The sequence below is a fragment of the Tachyglossus aculeatus genome, chromosome 13, assembly GCF_015852505.1.
Source record: "Tachyglossus aculeatus isolate mTacAcu1 chromosome 13, mTacAcu1.pri, whole genome shotgun sequence".
NCBI classification, from domain to species: Eukaryota; Metazoa; Chordata; class Mammalia; order Monotremata; family Tachyglossidae; genus Tachyglossus; species Tachyglossus aculeatus.
Genome location: NC_052078.1, coordinates 24,804,193 through 24,822,000, shown reverse-complemented (window position 1 = coordinate 24,822,000; position 17,808 = coordinate 24,804,193). Strand labels below are relative to the sequence as shown.

Here is a 17,808-nt window from a genome sequence, read left to right as displayed (position 1 = left end):
AATAATAAAATAAGCAGATGATGACATCACAAAAAGCAGTTAACAATTAACATGCAGCGGCAATAATAAAATAAGCAGATGATGACATCTCAGAGAGCAGTTAGCAATTAACATGTGATAGCAATGATAAAATAAGCAGATGATATCCCAGAGGGCAGTTAACAATTAACATGTGATGGCAATAATAAAATAAGCAGATGATGACATCACAGAGAGCAGTTAACAATTAGCATGCGACAGCAATAATAAAATAAGTAGATGATGACATCACAGAGAGCAGTTAACGACATGTGATGGCAATGATAAAATAAGCAGATGATGACATTCATTCATTCAATCATATTTATTGAGTGCTTACTGTGCTATGCGCTTGTAGAGAGCAGTTAACAACATGCAGAAGCAACCATAAAATAGGCAGATGATGCCCACATCAGAAGGATGAATTGTCCATGGGGCAGTCAATACCTGTCAGTCAGGTCAGTCAGTATCTGGACCAGCTTGGTGGACATTTGGATGGAAAGGAATGGATTCTGGAAGTGTTAAGGAGGAAGAACTGACTGAATTTGGCAACAGACTACAAATGGAAGTTGAAAAAAGTTGCAGGATAATGCCGAGGTTATGGGCTTGAGAGATGGGGAGGATTGTGGTATTGTCAACTGTGATGGGAAAGTAAGGCGAAGGAGAAGATTTGGGAAAGAAGATTAGGAGTTTAATGAGCTTGAACAGAGCCTTGATGGGGCAGAAGGTTGATGAGACTGATAAGGATCAACTGGGGAAGTAAGAGGAGAACCAGAAGAGGCTCATGTCCATAAAAACAAGGATAAATAGGGTTCACACTCTGAAGTAGTCACAAGATTAAGGAGTACTAGGAGTTGAACTGAGCCCATTAGATTTGGCAAGATGACGCTGGAGAGAGTGATTTCAGGGGAGTGAAAAGGGGTGGAAGCCAGATTGGAAAAATTTAAGCAGGGAATTAGAAAATAGGGAGTGGAGCCTGAGAGTATATAGAACCCATTCAAGGGGTTTGGATAGGATTAGGAGGAAGGAGATGGGATCCAGATAATTATTTTTTTAGGAGGGGGAGCTTTTGATACGTTTGAAGCTAAAGAGAAAGGAGCCATTAGAGCCCGAGCAATTGAAGAAGGCAATCAGTAAGGGAAAGAGAGTGGGCACAATGTTTGCATGTGATCCCAGTGCTTAGAACAGTGTTTGGCACATAGTAAATGCCATTCTTCTTCTTCTTCTTCTTCTTCTTATTATTATTATTATTATTATGAGGAATGGGTTGGAAGCATAGGGTAGAGTTTGAAATAATTATAATAATAATAATGATGGCATTTATTAAGTGCTTACTATGTGCAAAGCACTGAAAGCAGTTGGGGTATCACTGGAGATATGACTGAGAAGAATGAGAATGGTTATCGGTGGGGGAAGAAAGTGGAGAATTGGGGAATTTCCAAAGCTGTTGCCTAGATAAAATCGAAGTGAGAGAGGGGTGGAGGCGGGGCACTGGAGTTTAAAAGTCTGGAAGAGTTGTTGAAGGTGGGGAAGTTGTGTTGCTGAGTGGATGAGAGGACAGAGCTAAAGCAGATCAGGTTGAATTTGAAATGGTTGGGCTGGTGTCTGGATTTCCACCAACAGTGCAGAAGCAGAGGAAGAGTACTGCTAAGGTGATCCAAGGATGGCAATTGGTGCTGCAATATTGGTGGAGGGAGAAGAGAGAAGGAGAGGGCGGAATTCAGGGCATGGATCTGTGCTCTAAGAGAGGGGAGATTGAGTCCAGATGGGACATGGTGGCTTGGGATAAGAGGAGGGGGACAAGAAATAGGAGACTTCTGTATGGGGAGAGCACAGCCTTGCAGTGAGATTAAGGCAGGTTTGGAGGCTGTGGTTGTTGAGTGGGATTTCAGAGCGGGTAAAGTTAGAGCTAGTACGGTGATTGGCGATTAGGAGACCCAGAGTGGATACGGGCGGGTGAGATGGGGTGGAGAAGGAAGTCTGCAGGCTTGAAAGGTGAGACGAAGCCAGTGGCAGGGAAGTTGAAATCCTCAAGGAACAAGTCCAAGCACTTAGTACAGTGCTCTGCACACAGTAAGCACTCAATAAATACGATTGAATGTCAGGGAGGAGAAGGAGAGAACGGAGGCGAGGAAGATGTCAAAATCACTCAGAAAAATTAGATGGGAGGCCAAGGGGAAGGCAGGTAGCTGTTCCTATAAATTTTAGCGAGTAGTTGGGAAGACAACGAGGGACTTTGGAAGAAGAGAGGTGAGGAAGGGATGGAGGGGGTGGGATGGCGTGAGAGCGACTTTGGGGGAGAGGAGTAGTCTGCCTTCTCCCCTTCTCTCTCGGAGTCCAAAGGAATGGGAGAGGATGAAGCCCCTTGATGGGGAGCAGGAAACAGTATCATCTAGAGCGAGCCGGGAATGGGGACAGGAGGAACAAGTAGGGACTTCAGACCCGGGTTCCTGTCTTTTCAGCTGAGAAATGGGCCCGATGCTTCGTCTCCACCCCTGGGACCCAGCCGTGGAAACGGCCGCCTCTGTGGCAACCGCCCTCCCTCCTCTCTGTTCACCACGGACAATCGGATGCTGGTTCGCTTCGTGTCCGACGGCAGCGGTGGGGGCCAGGGGTTCAAGGTCACGTATGAAGCCAAGAGTTTGGGTGAGCCAATTCTTTGAAAATCTTGTCGAACTCAACCCTCTTCTGCACATGATGAGGAGTTTGGAGAGAGTGGGACCATTAGGATCCTAGATGTCTTTCGGGGTGAGAATTTGCCCAGCATTTTCGGGAGTAATGCCCCCGTGTTACTGTCAGGGGCAGGTCGGAGTGTGGAAACCAGTGAGCTCTGTGGGCCGCTCCAAAGGGGTTGGATCCCATTTACCCACCCAGGCCGCAGGCAACGTCTTTGCAACTGTGCTTTCTCACAGCATGCGGAGGCACCATCTACGTCCACGACGCCAGCTCCGCGGGATTCGTGTCTTCCCCTGGTTACCCCAGCGCCTATCCCCAGCACGCTGACTGCTCCTGGACCCTCTCTGTTCCCGCTGACAAGGTTGTCGAACTGCAATTTGAAGATCAGTTTCACATTGGAACTTCATCCAAGTAAGTCCCGCCTGCCTAATGGCTCCCGAGTGGCAGGGAACCAGCGTTTTGGCTTCCGAGTTTTCCAAGCAATGCGGTGAAACCTGGTGAGTTTCTCCTGTGTCCTCCTGAGTCTGGATAGGAGAGAAACTTCCTTGAGCACTCTGCTGTTTCGGCTTTCCAATCTCCACTGCTGTCTTTATGCTCTTCAGCTGTATGTGCACAGAGTGGTCCTGTGTGCTGGATCCTAGTCATATATTGAAAATGATGCCTTGGGCATCCAACATGGAGTCACCCCCGGGGCCAGGAGACCCTGTTCGTTGGTTACAAATGGGATAACTGAAGGGACTGGCTTTGTGGCCCGTGGGAAGTCAGTGAGGACTTTGTTGAGCCAAGTTCCCTCAAGGACACGCACCTTAAAACTTGTCTGAGGGTCCCTGGCAGGGATGCAGGGCTTGCTCTGACTGGCCCTGCCGATGGACAGTTTTAAATAATAACAGTAACAATGGTATATATTAAGCACTTACTATGTGTCAGGCACTGTACTAAGCGCTGGGGTGGATACAAGCAAATCCGGTTGGACACTGCCCCTGTCCCTCACGGAGCTCACAGTCTAAATCCCCATTTTACAGACAAGGTAACCAAGGCACAGGGAAGTGAAGTGACTTGCCCAAGGTCACCCAGCAGACACGTGGCCGAGTCTGCATTAGAACCCAAGTCCTTCCGACGCCCAGGAAGCAGGCCAAGCTGCTTCTCTTGAAAGGCAACCTGGCTGCCAAAATTGACAAGTCAGTTGTGACTAAGTGCCTCTCACGCACACACGCCCGTACATACACACACTCAGAGAGAATGTTCCCGTTTCCAAGATGCAGGAATCAAGGAAATCTCCAGCCACCACGCTCACCATTCCCAGGCATCCATCAGGACGCCCAGACACACGGAGAAGCAGCGTGGCACAGTGGAAAGAGCCCGGGCTTTGGAGTCAGAGGTCATGGGTTCAAAGCCCAGCTCCACCCCTTGTCAGCTGGGTGACTCTGGGCAAGTCACTTCACTTCTCTGGGCCTCAGTTACCTCATCTGGAAAATGGGGATTATTCATTCATTCATTCAATTGTATTTATTGAGCGCATACTGTGTGCAGAGCACTGTACCAAGTGCTTGGGAAGTACAAGTTGGCAACATATAGAGATGGTTCCTACCCAAGTGGGCTCACAGTGTAGAAGGATTAAAACTGTAAGCCCCCGGGGAACAAACTAATCACCTTGTAACCTCCCCAGTGCTTAGAACAGTGCTTTGCACATAGTAAGTGCTTAAAAAATACTATCATTATTATTATTATCTGTCCAGGTGTGGTTGACTTGAGGTCTTGACCCCTACTATGCCGTCCCTAGGGACTCAGGTACAGTCAGCAGACATGCGAGAATTGGCAGGCAGCTTGGGACCGAAGGCGGAATCCCCTCACCCCTGCCAGTCCTCCACAGACTCAGCTGATCTGGCTCTATTAAGTTGGGATTTCTCCTGGGGGCAGAACTTTCATTCATTCCTTCAGTCGTATTTATTGAGTGCTTTCTGTGTGCAGAGCACTGTACTAAGCGCTTGGGAAGTCCAAGTCAGCAACATATAGAGACGGTCCCTACCCAACAATGGGCTCACAGTCTAGAAGGGGGAGACAGACAACAAAACAAAACCTGTGGACGGGTGTCAAGTCGTCAGAACAAATAGAATTAAAGCTAAATGCACATCGTTTACACAATAAATAGAATAGTAAATATGGTACATATTTACCAAGTAAAATAAATAGAGTGATAAATCTGGACAAACATCTATACAGGTGCTGTGAGGAGGGGACGGAGGTAGGGCGGGGGGGATGGGGAGGAGGAGAGAAAAAAGGGGGCTCAGTCTGGGAAGGCCTCCTGAAGAAGGTGAGCTCTCAGTAGGGCTTTGAAGGGAGGAAGAGGGCTAGCTTGGCGGATGTGCGGAGGGAGGGCATTCCGGGCCGGGGGAGGACGTGGGCTGGGGGTCGACGGCGGGACGGGTGAGGACGAGGCCCAGTGAGGAGGTTAGCAGTGGCAGAGGAGAGGAGGGTGCAGGCTGGGCCGGAGAAAGAGAGGAGGGATGTGAGGTAGGAGGGGGCAAGGGGATGGACAGCCTTGAAGCCGAGAGTGAGGAGTAGGTAACTGGGGGAGAGCCATCGGGGATCGTCCCCCAGTCCCTGCCCCGGGGTCTAACCAGGGTGCCTTCGGTTCCAGCTGCTCATCCAGCTACCTGGAATTGCGAGACGGAGCCGATGCCAGCGCTCCCCTTCTCACCAGGCTCTGTGGAACGACCCGGCCTGCCAGACTGGTGTCTTCGGGAAGCACCGCGAGGCTCAGGTTCCGGTCGGACGACGGCTCCCCCCAGGCTGGCTTTGGGGCCCGGATTTCCATAGGTGCCCGCGTTGTTGGCGGTCCAGGGGGGCAGCGGTCAGAGCCCTGGGTCCACGGGAACTGAACTGCCCTCGGCTCTGGGATCTCAGTTGTCAGCTGTGTGACTTTGGGCAAGTCACTTTGCTTCTCTGCGCCTCAGTTCCCTCATCTGGAAAATGGGGATGAAGGCTCCGAGGCCCCTGTGGGACAACCTGATCACCTCGTAACCTCCCCAGTGCTTAGAACAGTGCTTGGCACGTAGTTAGCGCTTCATAAATGCCATCTTTATTATCTCTTTCAGCCTCCGGCCTTAGAATGGTGGAGGCAGAGCTGAAATTCAAAAGCTGATGGCACTGCGGTGGGCCTTTTAATCTCTTTCCGTGACTTTGTTGCACTTCTCCCTGGGAAACGACTTCTCAGGATCCCAGCTGGGCCTCCCTCCCTTGGGCTGGGTGGCTTTTGGGAAAGTGCCTGATTTCAGCACAACTGGTTTGTTCATCTGGCATTGACCCATTGTTGGGTAGGGACTGTCTCTGTATGTTGCCACCTCGTACTTCCCAAGCGCTTAGTACAGTGCTCCGCACACAGTAAGCGCTCAATAAATACAATCGAATGAATGCATTTCAAGAGCAGGGATGCTGTAACTTCTTCCTCCTCATCAAAGCCAGGGTTGAGCTGAATGCCAGGCGTGAGACTGGGCTGGTCAGAGGGAGAGGATGCTCCTCGCCACACCCAGCCAACGATGTGCATTTGTCTCTGTAGCTCTGTGTGGCGGGACGTTGGTTGGGCAGAGCGGGGTGGCTCACAGCCCTGGGTTCCCGGCCCTCTCCTATGGGGACGACTTGGAGTGTGAGTGGCGCCTCCAGGGCCCGGCGGGGCACTATCTCACTATCAGCTTCGAGGCCCTCGGTCTCCAGAACTCCGCCGGCTGCACCAAGGACTTTGTGGAGCTGCGGGAGAACGACCCTTCTGGTAAGTGACTTCATTCATTCAATCGTATTTATTGAGCACTTACTGCATGCAGACCACTGTACTACGCACTTGGGAAGTACAGTTGGCAACATATAGAGACGATCCCCACCCAACAGCGGGCTCACAGTCTAGAAGTACTCTAAACTGGAGGGAACTTCTCTTTGGCTCAGCACAGCGGGGAGGGCCAGAGCTGCGGGCCTCCCTCCTCCGTGGCGAGACACTCAGGCTGGTTCCCCCACAGCCCTGAAATCTAAAGCCCTGTCCCTAACCGTCCCGAAGCGCTCCTGGTTGGCCACGGATGGCTGACACCAGGTTTTCTCCTCCTTCCGTGACTCTGTTGCACTTCTCCCTGGGAAACGACTTCTCAGGATCCCAGCCTGGGCCACTGATGGCTGACACCAGGTTTCCTCCTCCAAGGCGTCAAGGTCCCAAGGTCTCTGAGAGTCATTAGGCATCCCCGAGGCCTGGGGCCCTTCCCAGCCTGGTCCCCAGCATCGGGGCACAGGAGGAGATGGGTAGGCTATTTCTCCCGGACATCTCCAGAATCGGTATCTTTTCTCCAGGAACCGTGTTCCGCCAGAAGGGTCAAGATCAAGAGAGTGCTGGCTGAGCGCAACGGATCGAGATGATTCTTCCGGCTTCTAGGCGATACTGACTCACTTTCCCCCCGATCCCTTAGGGCCCGTGCTGGGAAGATACTGCGGGAGCTTCGTGCCCAGAGCCGTGGGCACTGCCAGCAATGTGGCCTTCGTCAAGTTTGTCACAGATGGATCCGTTGGAGGTCCAGGGTTCCAGCTGCGCTTTCAGGCCAGCACAGAAGGTGAGGGACGCCACTCTCCGCCCATCCAGTTGAGTGGTCCCTGACTTGGAGGCTTTAACAATAATAATGATGGCATTTATGAAGCGCTTACTATGTGCAGAGCACTGTTCTGAGCCCTGGGGAGGTTACGAGGTGATCAGGTTGTCCCCCGGCGGGCTCACAGCCTTAACCCCCAATTGACAGATGAGGTAACTGAGGCTCAGAGAAGTGAAGTGACACAGCTGACAATCGGTGGAGCCAGGATTTGAACCCCTGACCTCTGACTCCAAAGCCCGGGCTCTTTATCTGCCCCAGGAAGTTCAGGCAGTTGAGGAGGTCCCCCCGATTTTCAGTCCCTGAGTTGTCCTGGTCTTCCCATCCCAGAGCAGCAGCAAGGGCAGGGGGATAAACTCTAGAAACCACCAGGCTTTGTGGAGACAAAGTTGGGAAACGATTCGTGAGGGGCCAATGGTGCTGATGGCTTTGACCCCCTCCCACGCCTGGACCATTCCTGCCTCCACCCGTTCATAGGTAACTTGCCAGAATTTGTGACATTCTAGGCACTTTTGAAGGCCAGTTGCCTCAGCTACTCCAGCATCCTCCCCCGGCTGCTGCCAGAGCTCAGGTAGTAGCGATGATGTTCCTATTGAGTTACCATTGAGTTGAGTTACCAGGCGGGAAGACAGATTGGACACAGAGATGACATGCTTTTAGCTACTTCCCATCAAGGTAGGGACTCTTTAGAGGGTCTATGTTAGAGTACCCCAAGTTTGCCCCCGTTCTACCATTCTGGAAACCTCTGACCTCCAACTCTGCACAGCCACTGCCTGGCAACCCCACGATAGACAGTCCTCTCCTCCTGGTTCAGAAGTTCCTGTCTCAAATCCTCCCCTGTGATTGACTGGGCTCCAACTGATGTCTCCAGGTGGGAGATTAAAACATCCCACCCAAATGAGCTTTTCCTCTGGGATCCTGAGGAGTTTCTGTGTTCCAGAAACTCTGGATCTCTCCAGGTCACCTTAGTGAAGGCCTGCACTAACTTGGACCATCACCCGCCTTCCCAGCTTGGCCTGGGTCCGGGGGAGCGGGATGTGTGAGCTCCGGGCTCGGTCCCCACTGTCCCACCTTACTGCACCGTCTGCGTCCAGGTTGCGGCGGAGGCCTCGTTGGCCCCACTGGCTCTCTGGCTTCTCCCGGCTCCCCGAGTCCCCACCGTCGCATGTGTGAGTGGAGGATCACAGCTCCCGAGGGCCGGCGGGTCACTCTCACCTTTCACGACCTGAGGCTGGAAGGCCAGCCAGGATGCAGCAATGAATACGTGGCGGTAAGCGCGTGCGGACAGCAGGCTTGAGGATGCTGTCTGCATCCTGAAAAGCCGGCGTGGGGGGACCCTATCCCTGTGTCAAAGCCAGGGGGAATACTTTTGCTGGTTAACGAGGTGAAACCACGAGGCCGGCCTCGGAACGCCCCTCCACCTCCCCAGCATTCAAGCCGAGTGGTCAATTCCACGTGTGCCTATAGGAAGCTGGAGAGACTCAATAGTAATAATAATAATGGCATTTATTAAATGTGTACTCTGTGCAAAGCACTGTTCTAAGTGCTGGGGAGTTTACAAGGTGATCAGGTCGTCCCATGTGAGGCTCTCAGTCTTAATCCCCATTTTACAGGTTAGGGAACTGAGGCCCAGAGAAGTGAAGTGACTTGCCCAAAGTCACACTGCTGACAAGTGGTAGAGGCGCGATTTGAACCCATGACCTCTGACTCCGAAGCCCGGGCTCTTTCCACTGAGCCACACTGCTTCCGGGGGCCACTGGCCAGTGCAGGGCCATCCTGGGCCTGACTTTGAGGTAAACATTTCCATTAGGCCCTGCCAGCCGAGCATCACCCATTTCATTCATTCATTCATTCATTCAATCGTATTTATTGAGCGCTTAACTGTGTGCAGAGCACTGTACTAAGCGCTTGGGAACTACAAGTTGGCAACATCTAGAGACGGTCCCTACCCAACAGCGGGCTCACAGTCTAGAAGGGGGAGACAGAGAATAAAACAAAACATATTACCAAAATAAAATAAATAGAATAAATATGTACAAGTAAAATAAATTTCCAGCTGGGGACTCCCGGACGGAGCTGGCATTTTCACCAAGGGCATCTGGAATCGCCTCCAGACCTGAGCCATGGAGAGAGAAGCAGAAACCATCCCAGCCTGCCCAGTGTGGCTGTGCAAAATGTCATTATTATTATTACAGTGTCTGGCACATAGTAAGTGCTTAAGAAATGCCATTATTATTATTATTATTATTATTATTATTATTATTATTATTATTATTACTTCCTGGATCCCTCCATCACCACCAAAATCCCACCTAGGTCCAGACCCCACATCCAAACCCCTATCACCCAGACCCCTGTCCAGTTTCTGCCCAGGAAAGGGTTTTTTTGTCTCTTTAAATGAGTTCTCCACCCCCTCTCCCTGCTCTATAAATCTATTTCTTTTGGGTTCCTGCCTAGGTGCTGCCCTCCCCTCTCCCTACCCACCCCCAGGATAACAAGGACCAGAGTTGTGTGTGAGGGGGTGGAACTGGGAGGATGGGGAGGGGTCTGTCAGCCCCCTCCTGACCCCAACCCCCCTCTAAAACTGCCGAAAGGCCCCATCCTTAATAATAATAGTAATAATAATAATAATAATGATGATGGCATTTATTAAGCGCTTACTGTGTGCAAAGCACTGTTTTAAGTGCTGGGAAGGTTACAAGGGGCAAGCGGGTTGGAGTGGGCCAGCAGGGCTGGGGAAAAAGACATCCCCCCCACGTTATCTCCTTCCCCTCCCCAAAACACCTGTATATATGTATATATGTTTGTATGTGTTTATTACTCTATTTATTTATTTATTTTATTTGTACATATTCATTCTATTTATTTTGTTTTGTTAATATGTTTTGTTTTGTTCTCTGTCTCCCCCTTCTAGACTGTGAGCCCACTGTTGGGTAGGGACCGTCTCTATGTGTTGCCAACATGTACTTCCCAAGCGCTTAGTACAGTGCTCTGCACACAGTAAGCGCTCAATAAATATGAATGAATGAATGAATGAATGAATGTTCGAGGGGCAGGGGAGCCTACCTACAGATCCTCGGGGGGGAAATGTCAGCCGGCTGCTTGGAAATTTTCAGTGTATCTGTTCTGTGGTCGCTGGGTCAGGTCACGGGGCTTCTAAACTCTGCTAGCGGGCCGAGGAGCGTCTTCAGGAGTCTGCAGAGGGCCTGGGAACTAGGGGCAGAGCTAAGCTAAAGGCTCCTCAAGAGTCCAGCAGGGTCGCGTTCGTAGAAAGTAGCTACCGGTAGTTCTCGTGGCCCTCGGAAGGAGCTCCGACCAGGCGGACCGTCAGTTTGACACACACACACTGGGGTCGGCCATTCCGGTAGAAATAGATCTGGCGTCTCAGATGGGGTTGTTCCCCCACAGATCTTCAACGGCCTGAGGCGCAACTCACCGCAGCTGCAGAGATTGTGCAGTCAGGACGACCAGGGGGCCCCCGTTGCCTCTTCGGGGAATACGATGAAGGTGCTTTACTTCACTGACGGGTCTGGGCTGAGCAGAGGCTTTGGAGCGACGTACACGTCCACCGAGGATGCAGGTGAGATCCCCTCTTCTGAGTCCCGGGATTGCAAGTGAGAAGCAGCGTGGCTCAGTGGAAAGAGTTTTGGAGTCAGAGGTCACAGGTTCAAATCCCGGCTCCGCCAATTGTCAGCTGTGTGACTTTGGGCAAGTCACTTCACTTCTCTGGGCCTCAGTTACCTCATCTGTTAAATGGGGATTAAGACTATGAGCCCCCCATGGGACAACCTGATCACCTTGTAACCTCCCCAGTGCTTAGAACAGTGCTTTGCACATAGTAAGCACTTAATAAATGTCATTATTATTATTATTATTGTTGTCACTTCACTTCTCTGGGCCTTGGGTACCTCATCTGTAAAATGGGGATGAAGACTGTGAGCCCCCTGTGGCCCAACCTGATCACCCTGTAACCTCCCCAGCGCTTAGAACAGTGCTTTGCACACAGTAAGCGCTTAACAAATGCCATTAAAAAAAATGAGAAGCAGCTTGTTCTGGTGGATAGGGAACGGGTTTGGGAGTCAGAAGGAGCTGGCTTCTAATCCTGGCTCTGCCACTGTACTGCTGTGTGACTTTGGGCAAGTCACTTACCTTCTAGGTGCCTCAGTTACCTCATCTGTAAAATGGGAATCAAGACTGTGAGCCCAGTGTGGAACTGGGACTGAGTCCAACCTAATTACCTTGAATCTACCCCAGTGCTTAGTACAGTGGCTGGCCCATGGTAAGCGCTTAACAAATACCACAATCATTATTATTACTAAAGAGTAATTTAATCATATTAAATTTAATAATAATACTAATAATTTGACTCTACAAGCACCCCAAATCATAACTGTTATCTTTCATTCATTCATTCAATCGCATTTATTGAGCGCTCACTGTGTGCCGAGCACTGTACTAAGCGCTTCGGAAGTCCAAGTCGGCAACTTATCTTCTCAGGGAGCCCATCTACTGAAGTCAGTTTTCTGTGGTGGGTACTGGCCAGAGGAATATATTCAGCCGGACTGTTGTCCTCTATACTTGGAGATGGGAAAATCCATCCTGCTGTCCTGACGGTAGCAGTGGAAAACCTGATTGCTCCTGAATGTCCTCCAGCCTCTCTCTGGCTGACCTTTCGAGGATGCCAGAAGGACTTTGAAAGCGGAAAGATTTCAAGGTGTAGCTCGATGAGAACAGGGCTCGTAATTCTTTCTTCCCAAAGCCAGACCACTGTCTCCCCTGAACGTCTGGGAACATGGGGGTCAGGCATCGAATGAAATGATTTACTGGTTGAATTTGGCCTCGGTTACTATTTGTTATTAAATGCAGGGCCGTTGATGATGCACTCGATTCTCTTGTAGCACCGGGGTTACATTCTGGACGAACCCTGCGGTCAGGAAAACTCACATTTTAGTTCTCGTGCTTTGATGACATCAGTCACATGTGCAAAACTATTTCTTCTGACCATCTTGCATCCTATCCAGATAGGTAAATGTTGGAAAGATCATTCCAACAATGTATTGCACAGTTACTGTGTGCAGAGCCCTATCCTAAGTGCTTGGGAAAGTACAAAACAATAGAACTGTTAGATACAATCCTCGCTTACCCGGAGCTTACGGTCGACAGTGGGAGAGAACTTTCCCAAGTGTGTACGAGTATGAAGGAACTGAGTGTATTTTGACTGCCGGGTTGATTCTCGTTCCCCAGTGTGTGGCGGGCATCTTTCCGACTCTCTTGGTGGGAACATCACGTCTCCTGGTTATGATGGAATCAGCAACTATTCGAACAACCTGAACTGCGAGTGGATCCTCAGCAATCCCAACCGGGACAACTCATCCATTTACATCTCCCTGGATGACTTCCACCTGGAGCCCCACCAGGATTGCCACCATGATTTGCTGGAGTTCAGAGTGGGTAAGTCTGGTCACTTGTTTCCCTTCCTGCTGTCATTTCCCTGTCCGTAGGAGGGTCCCAGCACCAAAAGGATCCCGGGGCTCAGAGAACAGTGGAAAGAAAAGGCTTAGGCAGAACCATCTGTGTCTTCTCAGTGGAAAAACAGATCAGGATGGCCACTGGTCCACCGGTCAGAGATAAAGTTTTGGCCATTAAAGTGCGGCAGATGGATTAGCCCGTTCAGTAATACACATCAAAGTGAATTTGAATGAGTTTGGGAGAAAGGACAGTCCCCCGACTGATGGCCTTTACCCTGGTACAGTGGTTTCATTCCTGCCAGTTCACCGCGTCTCGCTCAGGGATCGTCTAAGGTCCTATGGCGACGGCTTTGGTACGGGCCGTACCTGGAGGTTCCCCACCGTAAGCGTCGGTTTCCACCCCCCAAGACTCTCGGCTCGTTGGGTTTGTGCAGGCCCCTACTGACTCCCAGATGGGTTTCGACTTGCGGGGGCGGAGACGAAGGCCTGGCTGGTGGCTTTCTTGAGATCAACTCCGGTTTCTATCCCGGCCGCTTACCGGCGGTCCCCAATGTGGTGGTTTTGCCCAGGTGATGCCGAGGGGCCGCTGATTTGGAAGCTGTGCGGGCACTCAGTCCCTTTGCTGCCTTTTGTCGTGGCTAGCCCGCAGATCTGGATGCACCTGGTGACTAACGAGCGTGGGAGCGACACGGGATTCCATGCCCATTACTCCTTCACAGGTGAGGCTGCCTGGGGGGCCGGGACCCCAAAGCCTTCTCCCTGGCTGACTGGCAAGGAGATTTCCAGAATTCCCAGGTTCAGACGAGCAGTGGGCCGGAATGGATCTCCCCTTCCAAGGAACAGAAGGGAGGCAGATGTCCCTACCGTGCTGCGAGAGGCCCTCGCAATTGTTCATTCATTTAATCATATTTATTGAAAGCTTACTGTGTGCAGAGTGCTGTACTAAACGCTTGGGAGAGTTAGGGAAGCAGTGTGGCTCAGTGGAAAGAGGCCGGGCTTTGGAGTCAGAGGTCATGGGTTCAAACCCCAGCTCAGCCAATTGTCAGTTGTGTGACTTTGGGCAAGTCACTTCACTTCTCTGCGCCTCAGTTACCTCATCTGTAAAATGGGGATTAACACTGTGAGCCCCCATGGGACAGCCTGATCACCTTGAAACCTCCCCAGCACTTAGAACAGTGCTTTGCACACAGTAAGTGCTTAATAAATACCATCATTATTATTACAATACAACAATAGACGGTCGCATTCCCTGTTCACAGCTGGGGACAGAAGCAGCATGGCTCAGTGGAAAGAGCATGGGCTTTGGAGTCAGAGGTCATGGGTTCGAATCCCAGCCCCACCACATATCTGCTCTGTGACCTTGGGCAAGTCACTTAACTTCTCTGAGCCTCAGTTACCTCATCTGTAAAATAGGGATCAAGACTGTGGGCCCCACGTGGGACAACCTGATCACCTTGTATCCCCCCCAACGTTTAGAACAGTGCTTTGCACATAGTAAGCACTTAACAAATGCCATTAGTATTATTATTAACTTACGGTCCAGAGGCGGGGTGACAGACATCAATGCAAATAAATAAAATTACTGATATGTACATAAGTGCTGTAGGGCTTGGAGTGGGAGGAGCAAAGGAAGCAAGTCAAGGGGATGCACAAGGGAGCGGGAGATGAGGAAAAGTGGGCTTTTCCCAGTGGGAAAAGTGGGAAGGCCTTTGGAGAATACATGCTTTCAGTAAGGCTTTGAAGGGGTGGGGGAAGTAATTGTCTGTTGAATTTGAGGAGGGAGGGCAATATAGGCCAGAGGCAGGACACGAGCCAGGGGTTGGCAGCAAGATGGGAGATGGCGGGACAGTGAGAAGATGAGTACTAGAGGAGAGAAGTATGCGGGCTGGGTTGTAGAAGGAGAGAAGGGAAGGAAAGTAGGTGGGGACAAGGTGGTTGAATGCTTAAAAGCCAATGGTGAAGAGGTTTTGTTTGATGCGGAGGTGGGTGGGCAACCGCAGGAGTTTCTTGAGGAGCGGGGAGACGTGGCCTTAGTGGTTTTGTAGAAAAATGACCTGGGCAGCAGAGTGAAGTATGGACTGTAGTGGGGCAAGTCAGGAAGCTGGGAGGTCAGAGAGGAGGCTGATCAGGTGGGATAGGATAAGCAATTTTATTCACATGGTAGCAGGCTGAATGGAAAGGAAAGGACAGATTTCAGTGATGTCGTGAAGTTGGGACCTACAGGATTTAATTCATTCATTCATTCATTTGTGCTTATTGAGCACTTACCGTGTGCAGAGCACTGTACTAAGCGCTTGGGAAGTACAAGTTGGTGACATATAGAGACAGTCCTTACCCAACAACAGGCTCACAGTCTAGAAGGAGGAGACAAACAACAAAACAAAACATGTGGACAGGTGTCAAGTCGTCAGAACAAATAGAATTACAGCTAAATGCACATCATTAACTAAATAAGTAGAATAGTAAATATGTACAAGTAAAATAAATAGAGTAATAAATCTGTACAAACATGTATACGGATGCTGTTGGGAGGGGAAGGAGGTAGGGTAGGGGGATGGGGAGGAGGAGAGAAAAAAGGGAGATCAGTTTGGGAAGACCTCTTGGAGGAGGTGAGCTCTCAGTAGGGCTTTGAAGGGAGGAAGCGAGCTAGCTTGGCAAATGTGCGGAGGGAGGACATTCCGGGCCAGGGGCAGGACGTGGGCCGGGGGTCGACGGTGGGACGGGCGAGAACGAGGCCCATTGAGGAGGTGAGCGGCAGAGGAGCGGAGGGTGCGGGCTGGGCTGGAGAAGGAAGAGGGGAGGGGAGGTAGGAGGGGGATTTAATGATGGATTGAATATGTGGGTTGAATGACAGAGGGGAGTCAAGGATAACGCCGAGGTTACAGGCTTGTGAGATGGGAAGGATGGTGGGGGCCATCTACAGTGATGGGAAAAATCAAGGGGGGGACTGGGTTTGGGTGGGATGATAAGGAGCTCGGTTTTGGATATGTTAAGTTTGAGGTGATGGGAAGACATCCAAGTAGATGTGTCTTGAAGGCAGGAGAAGATGAGACCGTTGTTGGGTAGGGACCGTCTCTATATGTTGCCAACTTGTACTTCCCCAGGGCTTAGTACAGTGCTCTGCACACAGTAAGCGCTCAATAAATACGATTGAATGAAAAAGATGAGAGACTGGAAAGAGATCAGGGTTGGAGATGTGGATTTGGGGATTTGACAGTTGAAGCCATGGGGGCGGATGAGTTTCCTAAGGGGGTGGGTGTAGATGGAGGATAGCCAGGCCAGCATCCCTCCAAGGGGACCTTTTCACTCCCCTTGGCCTGATCGGAGGGCCTGGAAATGCTCTAGCTACCGTTTTAGCACACAGCTCAGTGCTTTCAAGTGCTCTATTTGGAAGACTCAAACTATCTTTTCAGACTGTGGAGGTGTGCAGAACGGAGAAGGCGGAGTAATTGCGAGCCCCAACTTCCCGGCTCCGTATGGCAACGTGAACCACTGTTCCTGGCTGCTGAACGCACCCCCGGGCCACACCATCACCGTGAGACACCCCCGCCTCGCTTTCCCCCTCCCGCCGCCTCCCTTCACCCCCCTTGAGCTCTTTCAAAAGGCTCTTTCTTTCAAGGCTCTTGAAAGAGCCTTGAGTTCTTAAGACACTGGGCAGGGAGGGAAGCCCAGGCAGGCTCAAGATTACAATGTTTGGTACTCCGGGTTTTACCCTCCGCAGAAGCCCTACCATTTGATCTGGAAAACTTGTGGTCTGTTGATGACCCCAAATCCTTCTTCTCAGAGGCAGAAATCATGATTAAACAGACGCAGCCGGGGAACCGGAGGCTCAGCTGGGAACCTTGAGCTTTCCTGGTCTCTGAGGGGGCCACGGGGGAGATGGATGGGTGGGTTGGGGGTGAAATTCTTTCCAACCTGCCTCTCTTGGACACCATCACTTCATTTCCCTCCCCTACGGAAAGGCCCATCTGCTGAGGTAAGGTGATGTGAAGCGAGTGCTTGCAGAAAAATAATAACAATAATAATGATGGCATTTGTTAAGCGCTTACTATGTGCAAAGCACTGTTCTAAGCACTGGGGAGGTTACAAGGTGATCAGTTTGTCCCACGTGGGGCTCACAGTTTTAATCCCCATTATACAGATGAGGGAACTGAGGCCCAGAGAAGTGAAGTGACTTGCCCAAAGTCACACAGCTGACAATTGGCGGTTGGGATTTGAACCCATGACCTCTGACTCCAAAGCCCGGGCTCCTTCCACTGAGCCAAGTTGCTTCTCAAGAGAAGGGGAGGGGAGGAACAGAGACAAGGGAAAGACCGGCACGCAGAGGAGGCAAGGGAGGGAAGGGCCAGAAGGCTGTTTAGAGGTGGAGAAGCTGGAAAGAGGTGGCCTCATTTGTGCTTGCTTTCTTTCCAGCTGACATTTACCTCTTTTGATGTCGAAAGCCACCGCACGTGCTCCTTCGATTCTGTCACCGTCATCAATGGGGGCTCCCCTGGGTCACCCGTAGTCAGACATTTCTGTGGAGCCACTGTTCCTGGGCCCATCCAATCCGGGGCCAACCAACTGACGGTGCTCTTCAACTCGGACCACTCTGTGCAGAGAGGCGGTTTCCGGGCCACGTGGACCACTCAGACTTCAGGTGAGTGGAAAATCATCCTCTTCTCATGGTCCTGCCTCAGTAGACCTGTTCTTCAGGGTATTGGACCTTACGAGAATGCCTCAGCATTCTGTTTGAAAGCCCCCCTTTACCCGGAAGAGGAAATGAGGCAGCAGCGACCTGGAAATTTTGCCATACGGGGTGGGGCTTGGGACAAAGAAGTGGAACAAAGTCACTTAACTTCTGTGTGCTTCAGTGACCTCATCTATAAAATGGGGATTAAAACCGTGAGCCCCCCATGGGGCGACCTGATCACCTTATAACCTCCCCAGCGCTGAGAACAGTGCTTTGCACATAGTAAGAGCTTAACAAATACCATCATCATTCAGTGTTTAGAACAGTGCTTTGCACATACTAAGGGCTTAATAAA

The 17,808-nt window shown here is 50.9% G+C and overlaps 1 protein-coding gene across 1 annotated transcript in view; it reads left to right on the top strand.

Annotated features, from left to right (window-relative positions):
• CUBN (cubilin) overlaps positions 1-17,808 on the top strand; it is a 288,242-nt gene that overhangs the window by 214,704 nt on the left and 55,730 nt on the right. Inside the window, 11 exon segments of the mRNA XM_038755639.1 lie at positions 2,481-2,664; positions 2,931-3,105; positions 5,333-5,511; positions 6,251-6,460; positions 7,140-7,280; positions 8,408-8,583; positions 10,722-10,893; positions 12,558-12,764; positions 13,351-13,500; positions 16,195-16,316; positions 17,195-17,420. Of these exon segments, the coding sequence (XP_038611567.1) occupies positions 2,481-2,664; positions 2,931-3,105; positions 5,333-5,511; positions 6,251-6,460; positions 7,140-7,280; positions 8,408-8,583; positions 10,722-10,893; positions 12,558-12,764; positions 13,351-13,500; positions 16,195-16,316; positions 17,195-17,420 (1,942 nt within the window).